This window comes from Panicum virgatum, chromosome 8K (genome assembly GCF_016808335.1).
Source record: "Panicum virgatum strain AP13 chromosome 8K, P.virgatum_v5, whole genome shotgun sequence".
In the NCBI taxonomy this organism is placed as follows: domain Eukaryota; kingdom Viridiplantae; phylum Streptophyta; class Magnoliopsida; order Poales; family Poaceae; genus Panicum; species Panicum virgatum.
This window is the reverse complement of record NC_053143.1, coordinates 46,473,374-46,482,439: the sequence shown is the minus strand read 5'-3', so window position 1 is coordinate 46,482,439 and position 9,066 is coordinate 46,473,374. Positions and strand designations below refer to the sequence as shown.

Sequence of the window (9,066 nt, the reverse complement as noted above, 5' to 3'; positions counted from 1 at the left end):
TACTACTAGCTATGATTTTTTAGAATTTTAAGTTAAGGTTCCAGAATGTTAATATCTGCTATATATATTGTTCCTAGAAATTCTTGCGTATTCAGCTGATTATAAAATGCCTATATATTTCAAACCTCAAAGTTTTCGGTTGGGCTTAAATACTTACAGGACATACAAGAAATTCACCGACATCTCTATGTAGAACATACTGCTGGAACTATAATTCAGAATTTTATAAACCTACCAGAGTAATTTAGTTATAGATTAAACATATTTTTCATGAGCATGCAACATACAAATTTTATTGGGATAAAGTAAACTTGATACAGCAATTACACGGCCACACACGCTACGGGATGATAAAGAATGAACAGGGTACAATGAACTCACTTGATATTGAATCAAACAAACAACTTATGAAAAAGGAGAGATACATCTACTGGGGCAGATGCACCGAAGTGGACTATGCAGTTCTGACGTGTTCACATCGCTTTGAAAATGTGTCTATATTTCTCTTATAAGTCATTGTACTCGTCGACGATCATGCTAGGTTGCTTCGGATTCTTGCTTGCTAATGCCTTGATCTGAGATACCTTCACCTTTGCAACTTCAGGCGCTTGACTGCTGACTGTCAGGAGCACCTGTCGGAGACTCGCAAGGTTTTCCAGGCCATAGATGCCCTCCGCCATTATGAACTTCAACTCAAGACTCTCAACCTTTGGCATTGCTCCTTCCAGAAAGCTCAGAGGTGGCAGCACCGGTGTCACAAAGCGCAGTAGTTTAAGTCTATCAAATCCTCCAGGTTGCACAAAGATCATTCCTTCTGACTCCATCGCATTCTTACTCAAAATCTTCATAACACTTGGATACTTCTTTGCAGAATTATCCAATATAAAAATGAGAGAGAATAGCTCAGGCAGCCCCCCAAGGGTTGACAAGGTACTTTCTGTGAGTGAAGTTAAGGATAGAGTTAGCTTCTCAAGGTTGTGGAGACGGCTGATCCAGTCGGGCACTCGGGACAACTTGCCGGAGAGCCCAAGAGTGTTCAAGTGCTCCGGCGGCGCTTGTGAAGTACTGAGCGAGCTGTCAAGAAATCCGGTGAAATCATCATCAATAGCAAGAAACTTGAGGGTGCAGCTGCTCAGGTGCTCAATGGCAGATAACAGTAGAATATTATCCTTCTCAGTAAAGGCTAGAAGTCTGTAAACAGTTAGCTTCTTCAGGTTCGTGAGGTTCTCCAAGGCACGCAGTCCCTTAGCCGATCCTGTACTAGCCGCCTTGCATCGGGGATATTTCTTAGCTTCTTCATTAGTGGATCCTACCCTGGCTGCATCAACAGAGCTTCCCCGAATCTCAACCCCAGATAGTGTTTGCAGAGCCATCATCTTTGTGATCCCTTCAGTTAAAGTCAGCCCCATCCTCTTGCTCTTGCTGCCAGCAAGTAGATGCGCCATATGTTGTAGCTTCTCAACAGAGGGAGGCAACTGCGAGATTTTTGTGTCCCTTATGTCAAGTACTTGAAGATATTCAAGCCTACCTATCTCCTTTGGGACTCTCTTAATGTCTGTCTTTCTCAGGCTTAGGTACTTCAGCTGATGCATATCACATATTTCCTCAAGCTGATTCATCAGTGACAAATCCTTGCAACTTTCAAGATCCAGCACCTGCAGTATCTGAAACTTGGATAGAGTAGAATGAAGAGCTTTGAAACTCCCCAATGCTGTTAAAGACCGGACATGTGACAGCTTCATCCTCTCCACTGTTTCCTTCTCCTGCCTATCACTCTTTTGGATAGACAGTCGACGCACCTTGTAGGATGGAAACGGTGTATGCCAGTGGCCTCCAACCACTGTGATGAAATTCTCATCGCTTGACTTGACAACAATGTACTCGAGGACCATGTCATGGACCTGGCAAATCTTCACCTTGCCATTGCTGCTGCTGTTGACTACCCGAATTAGGTTCCTACTAATGAGTTCATTGAAGCAATCCTCAGCGATCTCCTCAACCATCTTCCCATGCTTTTCAGCGATGAACCCTTCAGCAATCCATCTTCTGATTAGACGTTTCCTGCTGATCAAACAACCCTTGGGAAACATGCTCAGATACAACAAGCAGGTCTTAAGGTCAGCAGGCAATTGGTAATAGCAGTGGTGCACTATGTGTGTGACGCCTTCTGTTGAGAGATTTTTCTTCAATTCGTCACCTAAATCATTGCTCACTTGGGCCAAGAAGTTCTCCAACTTCTTACTATTATCATTGCCCGCTTGGGGCTTATTCTTCTCAAACTCTTCAACTACTGCAGCCTTGTCCAAACCTTCAGTAACATCATCTCCTTCTTGATCCTTATTATTCTTCAACTCATCACCTACGTCCTTGTTCTCTTCAGCCACATGGTGATCTTCTACACGGATTCTGTTTGACTCTGATCTCAATTTACTAGCCACGAGCCCAGCTACTAAAATTATGGCCAAAGGCAAACCTCCACATTTCTTCAGGAGAGTTTTTGCACCTTTAGTGGGAACATTAGGGGCGCTTGAGATGATTTGGCGGAAGAGCTTGTAGGAGTTATCATCATGGAGTGGCTTGAGCTCATAGACGCGGCCTTGTTGACGGCGGCAGGCTTCAGCTACAGATTTGAACCTAGTAGTCACCACTATGCTACTACCCTTCTTGCTTTTTGGGAAAGAATCCCTAATGCTTTCCCATGCTGATACAGACCATATGTCATCTATCAAGATGTGATACCTGTTACAAGCATTATGCAAAACTGAGTCAGTATTCCAAAGGGGCTAATATACCGCAAGATCTTTTACAAAAAGTACTTATTTATAACGATGTAATACTCCGATGGAGGATGACATGCTTGGTTTTTGCAGTGGATTTTTAGAAGCGCTTGTTCATTTCTTATTATTTTTGATGTGGTTGTTAGCTGGAAGCATCTTTATTAACATCAACAGCAAAAACACATTAAATGTGCAAAAGCTTTTTAGAAAATACTCCCTCTGTTTCCAAATTATAATTTATTTGACTTTTATGACTCCAAGTTTGACCTGTCATCTTATTCAAAAATTTGAGAAAAATATCACTTATTTTATTGTGGCTTACTTTATTAATACAAGTTCTTCAAGAATGAATTAAATTTGGCTAGGTTTACATAAATTTTTTGAATAAAATGAGTGGTCAAACTTAGTGTCAGAAAAAGTCAAACAAATTATAATTTGGAATGGAGGGAGTAGAAAAATATCCGGCCTCGACGACTAAACACAGCCAAATTCTTACAATGATTTCAGCTCAATAGCTGATAATAAATAAATAGGAAAAAGAGCACACAGATAAAAGGAAGTAAAGCAATGTCTATTATTGCTTCTTCATCTATTCTGGCCAAAATGTCCAAAGCCAACCCAAATACTTTGCTCCCCAAACATATAGTATCCCTTGTGTCGTCACACTGCAACAGTGCAATATCGCAGCTTGGTAGAGTTGGCCACAACATGTTGCATGGATCTGGTAGAGGTGGCCATCCCATCCAATGATAGTGCTGCCACCGGGATTGTTTGGATCTTGCCAAGGGACACACAAATTCACCCCTAGGCCCCTACCACACCAATATCGATGATGCAAGCCATTGAACCTGTTAAAATCATGTTGGCCCATCATTTGGCCACTGGCAGTAGTCAGTGCATGTCCGCCATCCTAGGAGGACAACCCATCGTCATGCAGGCCCTACCTCCCGTGTGGTACCATGATACTCAATAATGGTCACCACGCATAGCCTGGCATCTAGGACACATATCAACAGTGGCCAGAGGACAGGGTCACCAGCAGCATTGAACCATGCAAATCAAGCTACCATGGACAACAAGGGAAAGCCAGCATGGATAAGGAGTGAATAGATCCGATTGTGGGGATAGAATATCTAGCCACCACCACAACAGATGCAATGACACCACTGCCATAGAAAATTGGGGCGTACAAATTGCAATCTCGAAGATCACATGAAGCAAGAGGATGGGAAAGGGGTAGGGGAAAGGGACGCCTTGCTACCACCGTCATCGCCCTTGGGTATGCTTCTGGCAGCTGGCTCAGGTGAGATGTGGGGAGGAGGCTGGGGATCGATAGCACCGGGTGGCTCGAGGCGCCTGAGAGGGGTGTGGATGACAAGCCAAGTAGCCTCTAGTAGAGAAAAAGAAAGGTTATCAGAAGACTACAACCAATTAATAATAATCAGTACCACAACAAGATGTTGTGTCTAGAAAGAAAAAAGGCAAGTTTGCTCAAACATATGGTAGCTCTTTTTGTGCTGTAATGGAGATGGCTAGGTGCAAGGTCGAGTCACCGTGATGGTGATGCGTTGAGGCAGTCATTGAGGGAGAATGTTGATGCAGAGGACACAATTGTGAGTACCATGGATAAGACGTGGCTACGACTAACACTGCTCCAAGTGGAGATCCTCCTGGGTGATATTCTTGTGGGCATGCGTGGATGGTCGATGGATTACGCATGAGAGAGGTGCAACAGGCCGCGGAAGATTAGGGTTCGTGGCCTAGTATCATGACATAAACTCATGAATACCCACTACGTAAGAAACGGCCTATAGTGACGCGCATAAAGGTGACCTGTTGTTACCCGTCACCCCATAAGTAGAGGTGACAGGCTTTATATTCGCGCGTCACCTCGGACTAGTTTGAGGCCTCGCCAGAAACGTGGCTTGTCACCTTTCAAAGAGGATAGGTGACGGGTCCTGGAGAAGCCCGTCACCTAGAGTTGAAGTGATGGGCTACATTCCTGGCCCGTCACCTAAAGTACTTTCAAAGGTGACGGGTCAAGACTGAAGCAGCGAAGGTGACGGCCTCTACTTTGCGCGTCATCGAGTCTTGTAATGCGCTTAACCTATGGTACTTGTATGTGTACTGTTAATTTGTAGTGCAGAGATACAATATATAGTTTGTCATGTACAGTTGGTGGTTGTTTCTTATGTAAGCTTTGTGAGATATCAATTGAGTTCTATTCTGTGTATTTGCTGGATCAACAAGAAATCTGCCAAATCCTAGCTGTGCTCTAGGATGCAGCCAGGAAACAAATATGAGCTTGCAGGAGTCAGGTTCTAAGGTGACGGGCAACAACCAAACCCGTCACTTCTATATACTCACCAGGGGACGGCGCAGTAAAGCACAACCCGTCACTTATCTAGAATCGTAGGTGACGGGCGTCGTGAGCTAACCGTCACATGTGTTGGACAAAGGTGACGGTCGTAGACCTCATAGGAGGGGCCTGGTCACCGAAAAAGGTGACAGTGCTAAACTGAAGCCCGTCACCTTCTACATACTGATAGGTGACGGGTTTTATTAAAGGCCCATCTCCTGGAGTAAACAAAGGTGATGGTCGAAGACCTCACACGGGGGGCCTAGTCACCAAGAAAGGTGATGGTTGTCTACTGATATCTGCCACCTTTTTGTCACATAGGTGACGGGCAAATAGCCGTCACCCTTCTGTTCTAAACAGTGACGATGAAAGAGTGATGGGCGCGATGCCCATCACCTTAGGAAGATGACGCCCGTCACTATAGACCTTTTCCTACATAGTGACCATATGGGAGTATATAATTGGTCGAGATGTATTGCTTGAGCCCAATGAGCTGTTTGTATAGGGGTACATGTCCCAGAAGGAAAGTGGTATCTCCTAGAGATAAGCAAGATTATCATGGAATTACAATCAATCCCAAACTTACATTATTAGTGGATGCCTAATAATATACCCTAACAAATTTGACAAATATTCTCTAGCCCACCGCTACCTCCACCCCGAAGAATAGAATCTTGGCATTCAAAAAATGTCCTATAAAGAGTACAATTTTGTGGTTAGCACATACACATTAATTTGTCTTAATTTGATGGCATGCATGTTTCTCGGTCTGAGTTAACGAAATTGTTTCTGTGATTCATTTTGCTCATGCACATTAAGTTGCTTTTAGCCAAACCAAAAATCACTAATGTTTTCCAAAGCTTGTTAAACAAAACAAAATTGAGTAAGGTTCCATCTGAAAAATGCTAGCGTTGCATTCTCTATGGAACAGAGTTAGTAGATATCAAAGAGCATCTGAGCACGACAGTGCACCGCAACCATGCACTAACAGGAAAAATATAATGCTCGAAGTCCAGTACAGTACCTCTTATCTTCTAGTTGACGGGCGAGCTGGTTTTTGAGCGCTTCGAGTCCCATTTCCTCGATTCCTTCGATGTCATTCATGGCAGCAACGGCCTGCTGGTCATGAAACTGCTTGATAAGACTTCTCAGAACCATTGGGAGATGGAACTTCTGCGATGCTAGAACGGATGCCCTGCAATCAAACTCATCTCCAAATGCGCGGTACAAGGCCATGGCAAGGGTAGTCTTGCCGAGGCCACCAAACCCGACAATGGCGAGGAACTTAGGCTGATCACTGGTGCTCTGTTGCTTCACCTCCAAGAACCATGGCTCGAGCTCCACCTTGGCACCCTCGATGCCCACAGGTGCCACAGTGCCGATGAGTTGAGGATGAGGCGGTGAGCAATCAATGGGGTTATTTTCTCCCTCTGAAGCGATGTCTCGTGCCAGGTTCTCAACTCCATACCTTTTGGGTAAAACATTTTGGTCACTAAATTTAATTGGACCACAAAATAAATGCAAAATTTCAATAAGTCAACTTGAATTTTGGAAACATTATTTTTCAAAAGGAATATCGATTTCACTAGAAACTGCATATGCTCCATCATACATCACAATTTTGTATATTTATTTAGTCATTAGCCTATGCACTTTAGATGTCAACACAATACACATTAAGACATGTACTGATCTATATAGGTTATGTTAGATTTAGTTAGTCATCAGTCTACACACTTTTTATCTACATTCATAGTATTTACACGTCCAATAACATCTCCACACGTATTTAGAGGGATATTTAAGTTATTTTTTAATTACGAATGTGGGTAATTAAGATGAAGACTAGGAGGTTACTTTAGGTTATTCTTTCAATGACAGATCTAGGTAATTTAAATATATATTTAGGGGACTACATTAAAATATTTTTGTAATAGTAGATGTGAGTGATTTATTAGAAATCTTGAGGATTAACTACCAGATCGATGGTTGGATGTTTATATTTTTACAAGAAATTGTACTCCCTCTATACTCAAAATAATTGACATTTAAGACAGCGACACGGTCTCCAAAACACAACTTTGATTTCTTATTTCTCTAAAAATATTTATCAAAAAGTGATATATGTATACTTTCATAAAAGTATTTTTCAAAATAAATCTATTCATATAATTTTTACATTTTCAAACTCAACAACTTGAGAGTTATTCATGATTTATATTCCCAAGGTTTGACTCAAACCTTGTCCAAAACATCAATTATTATGGGTATGGAGGGAGTATTATTTATTCTTTCTAGTGTGTCTCGTGAGGATTAACATGTAGGCTTCAATTAGTAACAATAAGATATAACAATAAAGATATAAGATAAGATATCACAAATTTAGCTCATTAAATAGCCATGCATATTACATGAAATTTGAGAAGATGATCTTTTTCGTTGGTACCTCGTGCGCCGCTCGCTGACGTGCTGCGCTCGAGCCTTGAGGTTGCCGATGTCGGTGGCGATGCAGTGTCGTGCATGCAGCGTGGTGAGGAGATACCAGGCCCGTCTGAGGGAGGCCAGCTTGCCGCTCCCACGGGGCTCGCGGCTGAGGCGGTAGCCGGCATTGTCGACGCAATCCTCGATGTCGTAGGCGACCTCCCGCACCTGCTTCATCCAGTCCTGCCGCTGCTCGTCGTGCTTGGCCTCCTGCTTGAGCCTGTTGAGGAAGGCCTGCATGCTGGCCAACTCGTCGTTGATGTACTGGATGTCATCGCTGACGCCTCCGATCAGTGTGTACTCCTGGGCCAGGAGACTCCCAAGCTTGTTCACTAGGGAACTCACAGCGTCATTGGAGGCACCGACGACGAGGTCCATCGTCGCCTCAACCCAGTGCAGTGGTGTCAGTCGTGGAGGTGAGATGCAAGCTGGTGGGTCAGTTTTTTGGTTGTCTACATGGACACAAAACTAATGTGTGCTTCTGCTGATCTCTTTCTTCTTCTCCTTGTACTAGTAGTTTTGCCTGTTTGCGGAAGCTTAGATATCGCAGGATACGGATACAAATGAGGATTGCGTGGCTTTCTGGCAAAGAAAGAGAGAATGCAATCCGATGCTGGAAGAATGGAATAAAGACCCACTTTCCTCACAACTATTTGGTCATGTACTCTGGCATTGGACTGGAATAAAGTGCTTTGTGGATGTACTTCTTAATTTCATCGCAACACTCTTTGGTGATGCACTTTCTCATGGCAGTGGAATTCCTTCCTTTGGGGAAGGAATTGCACTTGTGAGCGGGTTTTGGGCCAACGACGAGGTCCATCGTCACCTCGATCCAGTGGTGTCGGCTGTTGAGATGAGATTCAAGTTGGTGGGTCAGGTTATTGGTTGCTACATGGACGCAAAATTAATGTGCTTCTGCTGATCTCTTCCCCTGGTACTAGTAGTAGTTTTTCCTGTTTGCGGAAGCTAGCTTGGATCGCAGGATACGGATACAAATGAGGATGGCGTGGCTAGCTTTCTTGCAAAGAAAGAGAAGAAGCAGATGCAGGAATGGAATAAAGACCCATCATGTCGTGGTTGTACTCCAGTTTACTTTCCTCGCAACTATTTGGTGATGTACTCTCCTGCCATGGGACTGGAATAAAGTGCCTTGTCGTTGATGTACTCCCTCCATACCCACAATTGGGGTTAGTTTTCCATCTCCTCCTTATAAATATGGTTACGGTTGCTCTCTGTACGAGAAAGTAAACCAAGCCCAACTGGCTAGTGAGCATGAGCGGAGGAATGAGAGTGGCGAGCCGATTTCAAATCCTGGCGGCTGCAAAAATTTTTGCTGCTGGCGCGATTAACAAAGAAATTAAGGAAGGGAGCCGAACAGACTCCAGGGGCAAACACGTCCACGGACGGGGTAGCGCAGCCACAACGTCAAGTTTTGCGAAAACGAATACC

General features: G+C 43.7%; 1 protein-coding gene across 1 annotated transcript; it reads right to left on the bottom strand.

Moving 5' to 3' along the window:
• Nucleotides 1–228: 228 nt before the first annotated feature.
• On the bottom strand, nucleotides 229–8,133 carry LOC120644898 (disease resistance protein PIK6-NP-like). Its single transcript, XM_039921640.1, has 3 exons — nucleotides 7,583–8,133; nucleotides 6,161–6,604; nucleotides 229–2,739 (listed from the first exon to the last, which is right to left on the bottom strand). Exons 1-3 carry the CDS (start codon nucleotides 7,993–7,995, stop codon nucleotides 507–509), a joined length of 3,090 nt encoding a protein of 1,029 aa, XP_039777574.1. The 5' UTR covers nucleotides 7,996–8,133; the 3' UTR covers nucleotides 229–506.
• Between the last annotated feature and the right edge of the window lie 933 nt (nucleotides 8,134–9,066).

Bases quoted from the DNA above. Each gene is read 5' to 3' on its own strand.
- LOC120644898 (XM_039921640.1), bottom strand. From the start codon at position 7,995: ATGGACCTCGTCGTCGGTGCCTCCAATGACGCTGTGAGTTCCCTAGTG. The intron at 6,605-7,582 runs GTACCAACGAAA...TTTACCCAAAAG, and splicing joins GTCAGCGAGCGGCGCACGAG to GTATGGAGTTGAGAACCTGG. The intron at 2,740-6,160 runs GTACTGTACTGG...TGCTTGTAACAG, and splicing joins CGTCAACTAGAAGATAAGAG to GTATCACATCTTGATAGATG.